Raw genomic sequence first — 17,873 nt, 5'->3', positions numbered from 1 at the left:
CTCCAAAGCTTATTCTTTTTAATTACCCCAGTCTACTGCCTCCCCCAAGAAAGCAATTACTGTAGTTAAGCTCTTCTTTCTTACGGACAATTTAAATCTCAACCTCCTTATTGCTTCTTCTTGAATACAAATAAGCTAAAGAAAGAAAACTGAAACACGCCTTCCCCGTCACAAAAGTGAAGACTGGTCTGCAGTAGTTGCTTCTTTTCCATACAAGCCCCAGAAACAGCTTTTGGCAAGTGGCCACTATAAATAAACCTTCAAAATTAGACTAAATTTCAAACGGTACATGGGTGTGTTGGACATTTTTGAGAGTGCAGGTTGAATGTAAATAAAAATATAGGAGGATAGAAAACTATTAAATTATGAACAGAGAAGGAAATGGGCTTTTTCTTCTCTAATATGTTTTCCACAACATTAAGTAGTGATCTGTATCTCTCGCTCTATTAACTATATCTTTTAATAGTGCTTCCCAAGAACACAGTTAGATAAATTACAGTGTCCTTATGGGGGGGCGGGGGGGGGGGAGAAGCCATGAAGCAGCAGCATCTAAAACTTCATTCTCTAGAACACAATATATCAAGTTTAATATCAATACAAATATCGATAAGCACCATCACCATATTGACTCTAGCCCTTCCTAGAAATGCCTTTGCTCTACCGCGCTGCACTATTACAGTCTCCGCTCACGCTGGAAGGTTGCTATATGAACCAAAATATGACATCCACTTCGTTTGCAGTACAAACACTGCTCTGGTTCTGGACCTATTACATAACTTAGGCTCATCTACTTAGCAATCCCTTCAAGAAATGTGTTTTAAATGTACTACTTGGGTGTGTTAGGGGAAGGAACATAGTGTTCCCTTCTTTCTGAGAGTAAAATTTCTATTCTTTCCCTTGTTGTTCTTGGTATTTGAAGGCCCAAACCAAAATTAAGCTTAAATTATGATAACTAAGAGGGATATCCAGCCTGAGCCCTAATTTTATTTTTATATGTGTTATTATAAACCAACAAATCCTTTTTGAATGAGGTTTGGTAAAAGTTAAAAACTATCTCAGCCCTAGAATTTAGCCATCAGCTTGGTTTGGGATCAAATAACATAGAATTAGTCTAGATACATGGGTCAGCAAACTCCTCCTGTGAAGGGCCCAATAGATGCTTTAGGCTTTAAGAGCCATATAGTCTCTGTTCCAACTCCTCAGCTCTGCTATGGTAAAACGAAGCAGGCAAAGGCCTATGAAAACAAACATGTGGCTGTATTCCAACAAAACTTTGTTTACAGAAACAGGCATTGGGCCAGATTTGGCCAGGGGACCATAGTTTGCCAACCTCTGGCAAGAAAATCGATATGGTCTTCCACTTTTGTGTTTCTTGGGGGGAAAAAAATCCATGGGAAAACCCCATGGGGTGGTTTCTTGTTTTTCTACAAAAACAAGAGCAATTTGAAACCCTAAGAGTGACCGATTCTGTGGCAGATTGGCAACTGTATTTCACAGGGATTATTATATTTAATTTGGAAGTGCAAGGTGCATGCAAAAGGGAACGGAAGACTGATAAATAGGTACTACTCTTCAAGTAAACAGAAATAATTCTCATCCAAAGATACAACCTGCAGAGACAGAGCCTCACAGACCCATACGACTTGGATGTTACCGTGGGAGTAGACTAAGAATTTTTGGAAGGCATCTACTCTCTTTTAGGCGACTACGCTATTCCGTGATTTAGTAAAGAGTAGCTAGATACCAGGAAGGACAATAATGGGTTGGTGCTTCTATCTTTTCCTTTGGAGAATTATATGTTCTTATAAACGGAGGGACATGAGATATATTTTTCCAAAGCAAGAAGAGTCTGAAGGACCACAAAGTATATATGTCTTACATGTTGCCAAGTTTTAAATCTGTAAGGACAATTGTCCGCTCGCTGTTTTCAAAATCAGACTAAAGATGAAATGCCTGTAAATACCTATACAGTTAAAACTTGAGAAGTACGATGGCATTGCAGCGAGTAGACTTTTGCATTGTTTTAGTCACAAAACTAACTCTAAAGATGGCTATTTCTTGAACCCACGGTCTGTCTCTTAGGATAGTGCACCCCAGTGGGCTGCCTATCAGAATCCCATGTGTCTGTTTTTGCCATATAAATTTCTGGGCCCTGCTCCCAGACTGTTGAATCAAAAAATAGTGGCTGGGCTTTACTTTGTCTCCTCCCAGAACTCTGATGGGGCGGACAAAGTGATTAAATTCTCACCACAGATTATCATGAGGTAATATCATTTACTGCCTTTAACAGATAAGAGAGCCGGAGCTCGAAGAACCTCACTCGCTTAAAGTCGCCTATTCGCAGCCGTACTGTCTTTCCGGGGAGGGCCACCGGCTTCTGTTATGCCACCAGAATGGGATTAACCAGGAAAAAAACATAATGCCCACATTCTAACTTAGAACCTGAGACTGCTTACCTTTCCTTTCAATAAATGTTTACTAAATAAGTAGTAGGGAAACCAAATAGAATATAAAGCCCAAACGTTACTCTACAAAAAGCAAAACAAAACAACAACAACAACAACAACAAAAAAAAAACAACAACAACAACAAAAAACAAAACCCAAAAAACAGACTATACTTAATAGTGGAATGTTGCCTGGTTAGGATGCTTTTATTTTTTCTAATTTTTATCCATTTCTGGCCTTAAAGGCTTAAAAAAGAAGAAAAAGAAAGTTGCTCCAAGCTGGAAAGCGGCCACCTGTGCTTCAAACACTGGCACAGAAAGAGGCCAGCAGAGGTGAATGGGCTCAAATCAGAAGACGCGAGAAAAGAAGGAAAAACAGGTAGGATAGGGAAGGGTTTTTTTAAATATTTATTTTCCTACGACCAAGCGTGTATTTTACAAATGTGTCAAATCTGTACCTGGCTGGGCACTTAGTACCTATTTTATTTTTGATGTCATGGTTTCAAATTTCAGTTCAGCCAAGAGCAGAAACTGCAATGATAAAGATAGGAGGGCTGAGTCTCCAGATTATTCTGAATTGCTTCCACGTCCCCCAAGATGCTCAATATGGAGAAATTAAGTTTAAATGTGCAAATAGAGCATCATACTTTCTGCTGCTGTACATATAGTAAAATAAGCATGAGGTGAACATGTGAAACTAAAGAAAAATGAATCAAATCTTTAGAAAATATTTTTACAGCAGGTGCCTCAATTCAAACATAACGTATAGATTAAATCTGTGGCCATGGAAAATAAGCTGCAATAAAAATGTGCTTTTTTTTTCCCCTATATGTTAGAAAATCCAGGAAATGTTAGATTATGGTCACAGAACTTTTTTTAATTTCAGGTATTTGAGGTTTCCCTCACAACGAAAACTACAAAATGAGATGGAAAACCAAAAGTCCGTTTTCCATTCTAGTGAAATTGCTACCCTTTCTTGAGGCCTTCCCCAGGAATAATATCTTATTAGCCTGAGTCAAAGAAACCAAGAAAGAATTAGGAAGTGGATGTTTTGCAAGCTGAGGGAATGTGGGGCAGGAGAGCCAAATCAGCATTTACACTGACACATGTGGTGACACCATCTCGGGATCTAATTTGGCCGCCAGATTCTCTTGCCCCCAGGCTGTCTTCGCACTTCCTTGGTATTTGGGAGCAGCAAAGTCATCCTCCTTTTTCTTGTAAAACTGACCCAAGGACATCAAGGGAGAGAGCAGCCACAGTCCTTCTGAATTGCAACTGGACAAAGTTGAAAATGGAAACCGAATTGGAGCTCAGAGGCACCGAAGGCCGTAGAGCCCCTCCTGAGCCCCTCCACGGTCAGGAGCAGCATCGGGGAGGGGGAGCAGCAGCTTCCCGGGGAGTGGTGGGTCACCCCGGCTGCTGTTTTGCACGACTTTAGGCGCACAGCTCACCGGGTGCAGGCGGGGTCATACCATCACCTACCTCAGTGAGGGGCTAAAATGGGATGGGAGGGAGACCACACGTTTTGTATCTTTCCCTAACACTATGAATGGTTTCCTGACAATATCATTAGTGGATCTTCTAGAACTCTCAATCGGTCCTTCCTCATAGGACCAACCACGATGAAGTCTGTAAAATTCCTTTTCAGCCCCCTTTAATATTCCAGAGCTTTCCCTTTCCCTTTTGTTTTTCTCCTGGGCTTCCAGGAGCCCAGGGCAGATTCCCATACTACTCCTAGGGGATAGGGATCAGCGAATGGCATTCCTGAAGACCTGTCCTGGTGGCCCATACTCTGCACCTTTTTAGGACCTTTCTTTGCATTGAAGTGTACTTTCTGGGCCCTCTCCTCCAAAAACTGTGCTAAGTAGCTTATAACTTTACAGCCAGTGTGATAAAAGGGGAACAAGGTGGAGGGGGATTGTGGCTAACTGTTCCCCTAACCCCACTGATTCATCGGCATATGGAAGCACTTTTAAAAAAAATTATTTTTCTGATTTTATTTACATTCACTTAATTAACATGCAGTGTATTCCTGGCTTCAGAGGTAGAGGGCGGTGATTCCCCAGTCTTATACGACGCCCAAAGCTCATTACATCCCGTGCCCTCCTTCAAGCCCATCACCCAGTTACCCCGTCCCCCACCCCCCGCGCCTCCAGGGACCCTCGGTTTGTCTCCTATGATTAAGAGTCTCTCATGGTTTGGCTTCCTCTCTGATTTCATCCTGTTTCGAGCAAGGTGGAGTGTATCTGTCACATGGTGAGTAGCTCAGGAAATGTCAGCTGTTATTGTTACTGCCCTTTCTGACCCTCATCATCTACTCAACTTTCTTTCCAAATACCTTGTTTAAAAACTTGTCTTTTATTTCTCACTCCAAATGATAGAAATAAAAGTACTTGACTAGTAATAGTGTGTGTGATAAATATCCATGCTTCTCTCGCATTTTAGAGCCAATCTGTGAATCCCATTTAAGCTGGCTTCTCGAAACAATTTCCAGCACATTCTACTTGCAGTCAGATGAAGTGGCAATTTTCTTAAAATATGGAGCAGTTTGGTGCTGGGCAGACATGTATTCAGGCTCATAAACATAAACATTTTTTATGTGGCATTTAAATATGAACTATGCAACTCCAAAATGCTACAAAAATATAAACAAAATAATTTCAGGAACAAAGAAATATAGCTGAAGAAAAATTGAGAGGAAGTAAAAAAGGAGCCAAGTTTTCTTTGACGCAGGAAAGTTGGTCACGGATACAGATTTGCTTGTATAGATTTCTTGAGGGAAAGAATGTGGCACGTTCTGGAAATTGTTTAACATTATACATCAAGCAACTTTGGTGTTTGCTTCTTATTCTGACCTTTTTCTAGCAGCCTCGGCCCAAGGCCGGCCTCGAGCCTTTCTTCAGCGATGACGACCGTGTAGCGATGCTGAGTGAGAATGTGCTGGTGGAGCCGAAGCTCGGTTTCGCTGAAGGAAGAAGGCCTGTAGAGTAGGGCCCTTCGGTCATGGCCGCCAAAGTGTGTCTCTAGTGACTTCTGGATCTACAAAAAAAAAAGAGAGAGAGAGAGAGAGAGAGAAAGGAGGCATAAAAATTCAGGAGGAAGAAGTTGCAGGCTTCCCTTGAAGGACATCATTAATGCAAATCAAGGGCCATTCAGAAAGCTGTCCTGTCAGTGTCTCTGGAAATGAAAGACAGATCCCCTGAAAGGCTGGCAAGGACAAAGGTGACCTCGTATGCAAGAAGTGAAGGTGAATTGAATTTTTCTCACTATTACAGAGAGATGAGAATTTTAGGCCGTTAAAATATAGAGCTCCCGGGGGAATACTGCTACGCTGAAATACAGAGCTCAACCCTAGCTGAAAATATAAATTAATAGCAACGCCTTTCATCTGCATTGTGCTTCTATAAAATCCTGCCAGCTGCATTACCTTTAACGGTGCTTTTTAGGTAAACACAGGAGAGGAAATGGATGCAGAGGATGGATTTTGTGCTGGCAGGACATGTTGAGGAATGGGGAGAGCTGAGAAGCACGCTCAGAGCTCCCTGGAGATGGACAATGCTGCTGTGTCCCTCAAGCAGAATGCACCAAAACTGGCACCCGGCTCAGTGTGGCAGGGCGGACCCTGCCCCAGAAGGGGGGCATCGTAATTTCAGGTTCTTCCTTCCATAGCTTATTGATCCTCCAAATAAATATTCTTCTTTCTCACAAGGATGTTTGAAATTCCACTAACGAAAAGGAATTTCCCAACTGGCAAGTAGAAACAATGCTGAAATCTGAGTTCATCATAAGGCATAATGGCAGACATTGGGTATTTTCCTAAAAACTTGAGAATAAACCTTGATAAAGTAGATCATTTTTTTTTTGTTACTGGAAGGAGTGATGATATCAGGGTGACAGCAAAGACTTGGAGGGGCCGAAAAAAAGGAGACAAGGAGTTGGGGGAGGACGATGAGGGAGAAGAGATAAAAACAAAACAAAACTGGGATCCAAGTTACTCATAGGGCACCTCTGAGTCAAAGCGTCCACTCTGTGGATCTAAAACATAGGGGACCATGTCTTTTCACTACTTGAATGTCTTCCTGACTTCCCACGACCCCTAGACTCCATTCCCAATCTTCATCAAGGAACACAAGGCTATTCAGACTTAACCCTTGTCTTTCTTCTCTGGTCATAGCACATTCTTAATGCTCTCCATTCCTGAGCCCACCCTGTCCTTTCATTCGCCCACCAATGTGCCTTCAACCTAAAATTCCTTCCCCCCCTCTCCATTCGTCCATCTGGCTAGCTCCAAATCAGACGTCACCTCTTTGGGAAAGGTTTCCCTGAAATACACCCTTCCCTTGGCACTTCCGAGAGGAAGAGTGCATCTCTGCCCGATGCGAGCTCCGTAACAGGCGGTGTACACGTACACGCAGCACATGTTCGATGAATGAAGATACCCACTAAATTAAGGAGTCAGGGTGCCCCATCAAGATCTTTGACGGTCTTTGATCAAGATCTTTGATATCTTTGATGATATGTGTGGAGAGAAAGAAGGTATAGACTTAGACTACAAACTCTCTGAGGGCAGGAACCGTATCCCATCTGTCACTGCACACAAACTATTGCCATCTGCGAATGAACAGACAAAGCGAGTGACGGTAGGAGAACACAAACTCTGGAGAGCCTGCTGGGCTCGAATCCCCCAGGGTCTACCAGTGTTCTTTGTGTGACCTTGGCTGATGCTTTCCTCCTTAGGGTGCAGAGAAGACTAAAGAGTTCGTGTCTGTGATGGGCTTAGGACTGTGCCTGGTATATGGGAAATAATATGTGTGTGAGTTTTTTTTTTTTTAATATTTATCTGAGAGCGACAGCACACACACAAGTGGGGCAGGGGCGGAGGGAGCGAAGCTCAAGCAGATGCCCCGCTGAGCAGGGAGCCCAACCCGGGGTTGGATCTCAGGACCCTGAGATCACGAGCTGAGCTGAAAACACGAGTTAAATGCTTAGCTGGTGGAGCCACCCAGGTACCCCTATATATGTGCTTTTTAAGTAATAACATGAAGAGCAAAGAGTCAGAAAAACTGCTTCTGAGCCTGAGCCCTGCCTGGCATGTGGCGACACAGGTGTTTAACCCGCATGCGGTGGACTTAATAGAAAGGAATAGAACACGAGCTAATCGCACCTCCCCTGCGTGGTACTTCGGACAAGCATGATTAATTAAGTATCTTCCCTTCCCCAGGATGCTGTGTTTTATCGATAATGAAGCTATTTATTGATTGATAATGAAACTATTTAGACTCAAAAATTCAACTGTGAACTGGGACATGATTCCTCAGCTAATATCATTGCTTGTCATGGTAAATTTTGGAAGAAGGAGTATTTGAAGCCAGAAACAGGTGGGGCCTTTGTACGCAGGAGTCAGAGGGCACCGCTCGCCCACAGGAGGCCAAAACAAACAAACATGCATGGAGGTGCAAGGGGAAGACAGATGCTTCCAAATATATCGGTGTCACTCAGGCAAAATGCACAGTGCCCAGAACTCCCTTCTCACATTATTTTCTTTCGTAATCACAGGATGCTCCTCTCTATTACAGCTGGCTCAGGATAGCAGTGATTTCACACGGGGAGAGTGTATTTTCAAACTTGATGTTATTACTATTTTGAAAAATCCACCCCCCCTTCCCCCCGGCCAGGGTCAGTTTAAGCAAGAGCAACGTAGCTCTCGGCAGTGTAGCGGACATGGAGCTTATGGTAAATAAAGTATAATTACTGCCATATTTTATAATAACCTTTATAACAGACTGACATTTTAACTCGCATCTCAGGCTACAGAGAATAATGGGAAGTGAGCTTGTCAGTCAAATTATGTCATGTTATCCTGTAATACAAACTGCTCCTGTCCTTGTCATATTTATAACTCACTGTATCAGCAAAATGGCCCAATACCAAGGGGCAAGAACACTTTTGACTGGTTTAACAACAGGTGCACACACCGCATATGTGAAATAAAAACTACATGAATAATTATGTCAACCACACTAACACATGCAGGATCCCCAAACGCCAGGAGCGGCGGTCTGGGAAATGAGAGCTCTTGATTACCCCTACAATTCTGAAGATATATTTTTAGTGGAAGGGTTCAACCTGGCCAAGTCTACAACTCGGGACTCGCAGCCCCACTGAGAAGACCTTGGGAAAGAATGAGCATTACCGGGTGTTAACCCTCTCTCCCTTCTTCTAGATGGACCTGAAAAATCGTCCCTCGGAAATCACGTTGCCAGACTACATCAAAGTTATTTTAATTTTTAAAAACATTTTATTTTTTTTATTTGACATATGAGGGAGGAGCAAAGAGAGAGAGAGAGAGAGACGGGGGGGGGGTGGTTCCCAGACCATGCTCAGCACGGAGCCCGACACGAGGTTCGATCTCACGACCTGGATGCTTAACCGACTCTTGATTTCGGCTCAGGTCGTGATCTCAGGGTCATGAGATGGAGCCTCACGTCAGGCTCCCTACTCATCTGCTTGAGATTCCCGCCCTCTCCCTCTGCCCCCGCCATTTGCCCTCTGTCTCTGTCTCTCCCGTTTTCTCTCTGTATAATAAATAAATCTTAAAAAAACATGAACACATTATTTTAATTGGAAAGACTTCAAAGTCTGAGACCTTTATGCCACGTTAGCTAAAGCAAAGGACAGAGCGCCGAAATAAATAAACAACCTGAAGTGTCAGGTGCAGCCACACGGAGGAAGAACAGAGGCCCGGGGACCAGAAACCGGGATTTGAATTCTGACTCTGCCACTTGCTTGCTCTGTCCACTGGGGAGAGTCGTGTGCTCTCTCTGCGTCAGGGTTTTCTCATACGTATGGTTGAAGTAACGAACTCTACCTTGTAACCTGAAGTTAGGTGGGGAATTAAATTAATTTGCTATACAAAAGTGTCCAACGCAGTGCCCCAATGATAAATGATGGCAATTATTAATAAAATTGAATAATAACATATTATAACTTTGCATTTCCATTAAGGGTTCTATAAGCATTAGGGGCGCCGGGGTAGCGCAGTCGGTTCAGTGTCCGGCTCTTAGGGTCAGCTCAGGCCTGACCTCAGGGTTGTAAGATCGATCCCTGCACCGGGTTCTGTGCTCGGCATGGAGTCTTCTTGGGACTTTCTCCCAACCCCTCTACCCCTCCTCCTTGCGTTCTCTCTCTCTCTAAACAAATATTTTTTAAAATCCTATAAGCTTTACAATTACTATAGTTTGACCTCTGTCATAAAAAGCATTTCTGCAATAAACTATATTTCCATATATCTTGATATATGTTTTTCTCTATATGACTTGTCACCTTTTAATGAAAAAATATAATCTACTTCTACATTATGTTTATTGTCTATCTCTCTTACACCATAAAAGGAGGTAAATGAAACCATATATTTTGTCTCTTTTGTTCACTTTTGTTTTCCTAACCTTAGAATATTACTGGGCACGTAAGGGGCACATAATAAATATTCCTTGAATGAATGAACACAAACATTTTCTTTCGATATGTATGTCTTAGTTATAAATACTACCATGGAAGATTGGGAACAGAAAGTGGTGAACATTTGGATTAAGAAACTTATCTCAGCAGAATTTCAAATAGGAGCAAGAATGACAAAAATAGGATTAAATGTTTGAGAAAAGTAATGAATTTGTACTAAAAAAAAAAATCAAATAAAGACCTATATTATAAAAGTATTGTATTTCTCAATTACTTATAGTATTAAAAAAAATCTTCACTAAGACTCACCACAAAAGCAAGAAATAGAGCTTTTTAAAATATAGTAGGGATGAAAAATAATTTTTTTTCACATAGCAAGAACGTTTTTTCTAGATTTATTAAAGTAGCCATGTATTCATGACACCTTTTGATGCCTAAATACAAATCATATGGTAGACCTTGGATGTGTGTTACATATAACTAAAACTCAAATTGCCCTGTGGTCTAGATCTTTGACATTTTAGAAATATTGCCGAGTCCACCATAGTGAATTATGTTTTAATTTTTCTGTTATAAGAATAAAATAGGGATTTTTTACCCATTGGTGAAATTTATACTTATTTTAGAGAATTCAAGAAATAAAATGGAGTTTTCCTGGATGCATACCCTACACATTTCGCACTGAAAAAATATTTATAATTGTAGGACACAAGACCACAAGTCCCGTGGGTCTGCAAGCAGAGCCCCACGAGAATGTTCCTCACCTAAATGAATCTTTAGTTAACCTCTATCTTCATCTCACAACTGACTCAACTGGCTCTCAAGTCCAGGGAAGGAACACGCACTTCTCAGACCTACTCCATGACAACGAGCACAATCTGATTTCACTCCCAAACGGCACCTCGAGGCTCCTGCCTGTCCCACGAACATCCCATGAAAGGCACGTTTGCTCACCTGTGCCTCTGTGTAAGTTTTAAGCATCAGCAGAGAAACTAAAGCAATCAAGTTTCAACCTAAAAACCCGTATTCCCAATATAGCTTTGATGAGGTGGCGGCGACTTAAGTAGCTATTCCTACAACCCATCATCGCCTGTTTCCCATCTATCTCTCCCGTCGGCCTTCTTCACGATTTGTAGTTATATGTTGACTTGTTTAATGTCCGCCTCTCACACGAGTTTGTACGCTTCATGAGGGCCTAGATGTGTCTACGCTGGTCTGAGTAAGAGGGAATGGATGAATGAGTGAGCCAACGAATGAGCGCATGAATGCAAAGTACGCGTTCACTGTTTGTAAGCATAAGTTCCATCATTTTCCTCACCATCAGGTGAAAACATCCACTAGAGAATCTCAGTGGAAGTTTTGACATTTGCATCTCAAGCCATAAAATATCTACTTTTTCATCCCTCATGACTCTCTCTCCTGCGCTTCCCTACAACCACCCCCTCCAATGACCACATCTTGCACTTTGTGGTCCCCAAAACGCCCCCCCTCCAAAATTATAAAATGAGATTTTTCCATTGTCTGATCGCATTTGCATGTTTCCATCTCTTCTCATTTCTTCCTAACACGTCAGTTCTCCAACCACTGGTTTTTCCTCCTCGTGCCAACTTTCTGAGAGCCTCCTTTTTACCTTCTTGCTCGGCAGTTCAGATTCCATGGTCCAACACTCCAATCACTCCCTGCCCAGTACATGAGATTCCCTTGCTCCACTGCACTTGCACCACATTCACACGGTAAAGCTTCAGGCATGGAAGAGCTGGGGACCCAGCGGTTACCAAGACAGACGGGTCTCTGCCCCGCAGAGCTGACAGTCTATCAAGACGCAAACAACTAGGCGCAATGAATAATGACAAGCCAGGTAAGTGGGGAGGACTGGGGGGCTGCGGAACCTGACGCCCATAGATCTCAGTGGCCTGCTTGTCCCGCCCCTGGGCTGGGTTGCTGGGAGCCGCTGAAGCAAAGTGCCTGGTTGGTTGGACAGATTCTGGTTGGCAAAACCAGTTGGGTCTTGGGGGTCCCCAGACCATCCACCATGCTTCCCTCTCTCTCATACTCCACAGTGACCAACGTTCCCGGTCTCTAGCTACCTTCTTATTTCTACAGATCACTGCCTCCCATCACAGAGGAAATCAGCACTAATAGAAGGAATCAAGCTACATGGCCTCTGTTTTGGCAAACCGGTCGCCTATCGGCACAACTAACGTTTCCTCTTTCCTGCTGGCTGCCGTAGAGGAAACCTGTCCTCTCCTCTCCTCCATAGCTAATCACTCTGGGCTTATTCTCCGGATTCCACATCATCCCCCAACAAACCTCCTCCTGATGTCTACCCTCAAATCCCTGAGAACCTCATCCCCTTTTCTCCTCCTGGGTCCTTCAGATGCCCTCCCCTTTGGCTCGTTCTCCATGTTCACTCACTCACTCACTCACCTACTTGAGATTGTTGAACACTTCCTAGAGGGCAGGCACGGGGCTGGGCTCTGAAGAACCCTGGCAGGACTCTATGCCCCGCTGAGCTCACTTTTTATTTTTAGCAGGAAGAGCAATAAACAATGAAGGAAATCTAAGTCAAGGTGAGTTCCGGTGGAGGTACAGATCTCTGGTCTGGGTGAAGTGCTAAAGGATGATCCCGGAGCTCTTCCAGATGCTGTCACTTGCACGTGTTATGAATGTTGTGCGTGAAAGAAAATGAGGGAAGAAAGAAAATCCTTAGAGGGAGAGAAAAGATGAGCAGAGAAGTTGCACCAGCAAGTTCCTGCAGGTCAGCGCCACAGGTGCGTGGGCGGCAAATAGGGTCAGGCAGGCAGTAAGGAACGACCCGCAAGGAGGGTGACGGGGAAGGTAATACGGCTTTACTCCCTGTGTTCTTAAGTAACTGGTAGGAAACCAAAACCTCATGAGTAGTAGAGAATTGGGGAGTTGGTTGACTTCCCGCTGGTCTCTCTACCTACGTACACCCTCGACGGACGTCGATGCCCTTTACTAAAAGCCGCAGCAGGGAAGGCACAAAGCGGGGAACCCGGAGAGCATTTTCCTGTTTTATTCTGTTTCCTGGAGATGGATGGGCATCCTGATGGAACTCCGGAGGGCCAGACCGTTACTTCCTACATCGCAAAGATTTCCTAAGAACTTTATGACGTCACTCCCATAATACAGAAAAGTTTTTTTTGTTTTTTTTTTAAGTGTAAGTATTCCATGACCTGGGCGGTCAAGCCATAGGGGAGGCCTGGGCCCCGTGCTGCGAAGGCCCCTAATCACACGGGGGAGCATCAGAGGTGCCCGGTGGGGGGGGGGGTAAGCACCACAGGGTGGGGCCTGGTTTGAGGCAGAAAGAGCCAGGAGAAGCGGCCACAGGGCAGCCAGGTCACGGCGTGTGCAAGCGAGGGAGGTGAGGCACGAGGGCGAAGGCCTTCCCGAAGAAGGGCCTTGGCATGGAGGGATTCCAAGCAAGCGGCCAGGGGCCTGCGGCCCGAGTGGGAAGAGGCGCAGACAGGAGACTGGGAAAGCAGAGCAGGGCAGACGGGGACGGTAGGGTCGCGTGGCCTCCGCCCGCTGGGACCTCTGCCATCGCAGGTCAGGGGTGGGGGCATCACGGTGCCTGGTGGCCAGGAGAGGCCCCACCGCACCCATGCCACCGAAGGGCGGCCCCCAGCCGGGCACACAGGCCAGGGCTTGTGTCACAGGGAGGGGGGACCCCGGGCCCGGGCCAACCGGCCATGTCCCTGCCGCCACTGTGCCCGTGCGGCCCGGCAGCCACCCCCCGGCCCCCCAGCGTGGTGGCAGCTCTCCCCGGGCCGCGGGCCCCGCCGTGACACGCACTGGCCGCGGGCTCCGGGGCTGTAACTTCACAGAGCGAGGCCCAGCTGGGGTCCTGCAAACCTGGGGCGGCCGGGGGGGCCCCGGGAGGAGCACAGCGCCCCGAGGTCAGCGGGAAGCACCTGTCGCTGTTGCCCTGCTCGGTCCTCGGGTGCCTCGGACTTGCTCCCGACGTGGGATCAAATACGAACCATGGCCCCGGGCCCTGCTGTCCCTCCTCCTTCCTTCTGCCTTCCTGCCTCTGCACCCCCAGTCTCCCCTTAATCAGACAAGCCCGGGGAGCTGAAGAGCAGGAGGCTACTCCCCCCGGGCCCCGATCCCGGCCACAGGTTCGGGGGGCAAAATGCTCCCGAGCCCCACGAGCCTTCTCGCAGCCCCGCAGTCGCTGCAGGCCGCCCGTCGGGAAGAGGAGAAAACCGACGACCGCACTCGGGAAACCCAAGCAGAAAACAAGGGGAGCCCTTGTTCTTTTGAAAAATGTTAAAATAATAGCAAGTCTCTGTCCCCCCAGGCCCAAACAACGAGTGAATTCAGCAGTTCGGTCTTAAAATAGCGAGGCCCTGCAAAAGCGACGTGACCGCGGGAAAGAACAGGGGCTGGCAGCGTCGCTACCTAAGCACCGAACCGTCCACCCAACACTTGTGCGGGTGCCAGAGACCAGTGGGGGTTCGAGTCCTGCCTTCCAGCCCCAGGCCTCCTGACCCCTGGGTGTCCCCTCCCCTCCCCACCCTCCATTCACTGTCTGCTGATGCCACGGAAGCGCCACTCCATGGACTTTGATTTCTTCATCTGTGAAGAAGCACCAGTATTTCCTCTTACTTTTCATGCTGGTGTAAGGATGGGGGAGAGTCGGGGAAGATAAGGGCAGCCAAAAATACACAGTCCTCATAAAGAGAGGGCGCATTAAATATCTCTTAAAGAAGTCATTGCATGAAAGAACCTCTTGACGGATTAAAATATTTTAAATCGTTAAAAGGTAAACTGAGGCACATTCGACATTTTAAGAGCTCACGTGAGCAAAAAAGTCCACTCCAATCGGGCAGCCCCAAACCCCAAGTGGTTAGGAACACTCTGCCCAGAGGAGCCAGGGGGAAGAACTAGGTAGAGAAAGTGTGGGAGCAAAGAGTGGAAATTATTTGATTGGCTACAGCTTGGTGGGTTTTTTTGTTTTGTTTTGTTGTTGTTGTTGTTGTTGTTTGTGTGTGGGATCGGTTGTCCTTAGCATTTTGGCTTCCTAACCTTGAGGCGTTTACGGACGTAGGTCACCATGACATCAGAGCCCCATCAGTCTTATGGCCTCTTTGTGTAATGAAGATCATGAGATAAAAACCTTAAAAATCCCAATTACGTGGTTTCAAAGGGCTTCCAGCAAATTACCAGCGGAATAGGATAAGGTGGTGTTTCTAGATCAGGGGCCTTAACACGTCTAAGAATAATCCATCATCATCTCTGCTGTTCTTCTTTTACAAAAATTGAGTGCTAGAGCAAGTGTATCATGAAAAGAATATACCTGGCCACTGCTGTCATGTGGACAACGGGCATACTGCTTAGACCTGGGTGCCAGACAAGAATTAGGCAGTATGTTAACTGAACGACTAAATGTGATTTAATTTAATTTAATTTATTTATTTATTTTTAAAGATTTTATTTATTTATTCATAGAGACAGAGAGAGAGAGGCAGAGGCACAGGCAGAGGGAGAAGCAGGCTCCATGCAGGGAGCCCAACGTGGGACTGGATCCCGGGTCCCCAGGATCACGCCCTGGGCTGCAGGCGACGCTAAACCGCTGTGCCACCGGGGCTGCCCGTAATTTAATTTTATACGTTGTTAGAACGTTCTGTAAATATATTCACCATCAGGATACAAAAAGCCCTTGAAGAGCCTAGAATCTCTTTCAGCACCAGAGTGAACATGACCCCCCTCTGCACAGAGTCCAGCCTTGAAAAAAAAAAAAAAACGTCTGGCAGACGTAAGGGTAGAGTTGAGGCACCACGGTGGGGATGAGGATGAGGTTCTCCACCCACTGCCTGCCCAGTTGCCATATCAGACCCCCCAGGAGGGGACAGGTGGCCAAGCCCACCTCAGGTAAGCGCCTGATGCTGCCAGCCCCACGCACGCAGAATCTCTGGCTCCCGTCTTTCCGCCTCAGCACTCACACCCCTGCGGCAACCCACTCGTCCAGGGTCTCCCCCGAAATCCAGCGTCTCCGTGAGCCGCACAGACGGTTAAGGATGGAAGCCCACCTGCGTGTGCAGGTGCCCCTGCAGCAAGGGTCAGCTGCGGCTCTTGTCTCAGTGGAAGGCCACGGATGGAGGCCCGTACCTCAGGAGCCCAGGGAAACCCTGCTCGGCCTACCCACGTGGAAGACAAACCGTCACGATGAATGGAGGAGCAAGTGCTGAATATTCAGGCACCACACGCTGCTCAAATGGAAAAACATCCTGCCTTCAACCAGGTCCATACGCAAAGTTTCCCTCAAGCACACACTTACGCCTCGCGCTCAAGCTGTCTGCTTGCTCCAACCCCTGGGGCGGTGCGCACCCCGTGGTGTCCTCATCTCGTGCCTCCAGCTCACTGGCCACCGCTAACAGACAGCCTGGGCTCTCCGTGGGGACCACCCGGTAGCACCTGATGGGTCCTAAGAACCTCCTTCCCAGGCTTCCCTCCGGAACCTCCATCCGGTCAACCCGATCCGGCTCGCGGCGCCGCCTGCTGCTCTCTTACACCAACACATCACAACACAATCTCGCGTGGTCCCTTCAAAATCGACTTTAGGGCCTTCCAAATGACACGCTCACTCTAGAATGCTTAGGTATTTGAGGCCAATTTTCTGCTTTAAAAATCAAAAATTGAAAAAAAAAAATAAAAATAAAAAATAAAAATAAAAATCAAAAATTAGGGATCCCTGGGTGGCGCAGTGGTTTGGCGCCTGCCTTTGGCCCAGGGCGCGATCCTGGAGACCCGGGATCGAATCCCACATCAGGCTCCCGGTGCATGGAGCCTGCTTCTCCCTCCGCCTGTGTCTCTGCCTCTCTCTCTCTCTCTCTGTGACTATCATAAATAAATAAAAAATTAAAAAAAAAAAAAAAAAAGAAATTTAAAAAAAAAAAAAATCAAAAATTGGCAGGAAATGACGGTATCTGGTAATACCACAAAATAAGCACCATCTCTAGAGGAAAGAATAAGACACCATCGAACACGACGATCACACTTTCAGGTCCCTAAACTCTGTGGTTCTTCCCTTAGGGGATGGATTATGTGGCAGGATAGCATTTGGCTTTCTTCTGTGACTGGCCAGAAAAGTGAGTTCCCTTCCAGGAGGTCCAGCTTATTCTTAAAGGGTCCAGGAGAGGGTCTCATAGGCCAGACCTAAAGAAGAAACCGTCTCTTCTAACGTAACAGACTGCTTTGGTCTTTTTAGGAAAGTGAAGGCATCTTATAGATTGAGGATGACCTGGATGGGCTGTCGGGGAGGCCAGAGTTTAAAAATCAACTGAAAGTACAAAAGAAAAATATAAGGACCACGAGCCACGGTGGGAAGGCCTCCAAGACATCCTGGGCTAGTGTCTACACAGCCTGAATGACACTAGACCACGTTCATCCACTCACTCAGCTCATGCGGCCAGGCCCGGTCTCGCCTCCATCCCTGCCCTGATCCGGCCGCCGGTAATTTATTAGAAAGGCTTGGTTTAAATTCTAGACCTTACTGGGGCCCCTGGGTGGCTCAGTCGGTTCGGCTCTTGATGTCAGCTCAGGTCATGATCCCGAGGCCCTGGGACTGAGCCCCACGTGGGGCTCCACACTCAGTGGGGAGCTGGCTTGAGGGTTCTCTCTCGGTCTGTCCCTCCCCACCAACACTCATGCACTTGCTCTATCTCTCTCTCTCAAATAAATAAATAAATCTTAAAAAAATAAATGCTAGACTCCATAGGAAATAGTTATATTATTTATATTATAAATTCCTGCTTACTTTTTCAGGGTTTTCCTAAGAATTGTGCTTAGGATTATGTGTACATCACTGGGGGATGAGACATCCTCCCAATTATATCACAGGAAGGGGGCTTCTTTTTATTTTTTTATTCTTTTTAGGGGGCTTCTTTCTAAAATGTCATTATTTTATATTAAAAACAGGAGACAGTTCTAGCTCCCTAAAGTT

General features: G+C 46.0%; 1 protein-coding gene across 1 annotated transcript in view; it reads right to left on the bottom strand.

Moving 5' to 3' along the window:
- CPED1 (cadherin like and PC-esterase domain containing 1) overlaps nucleotides 1-17,873 on the bottom strand; it is a 263,284-nt gene that overhangs the window by 231,784 nt on the left and 13,627 nt on the right. The window contains exon 2 of the mRNA XM_041727811.1: nucleotides 5,302-5,485. Within this exon, the coding sequence (XP_041583745.1) occupies nucleotides 5,302-5,485 (184 nt within the window). The remainder of the gene's footprint in view (nucleotides 1-5,301; nucleotides 5,486-17,873) is intronic.

The sequence above is a fragment of the Vulpes lagopus genome, chromosome 13 (assembly GCF_018345385.1).
Source record: "Vulpes lagopus strain Blue_001 chromosome 13, ASM1834538v1, whole genome shotgun sequence".
Lineage (NCBI taxonomy): Eukaryota > Metazoa > Chordata > Mammalia > Carnivora > Canidae > Vulpes > Vulpes lagopus.
Note: the sequence above shows the minus strand (reverse complement) of the source record. Positions and strands in the feature narration are given on the sequence as shown.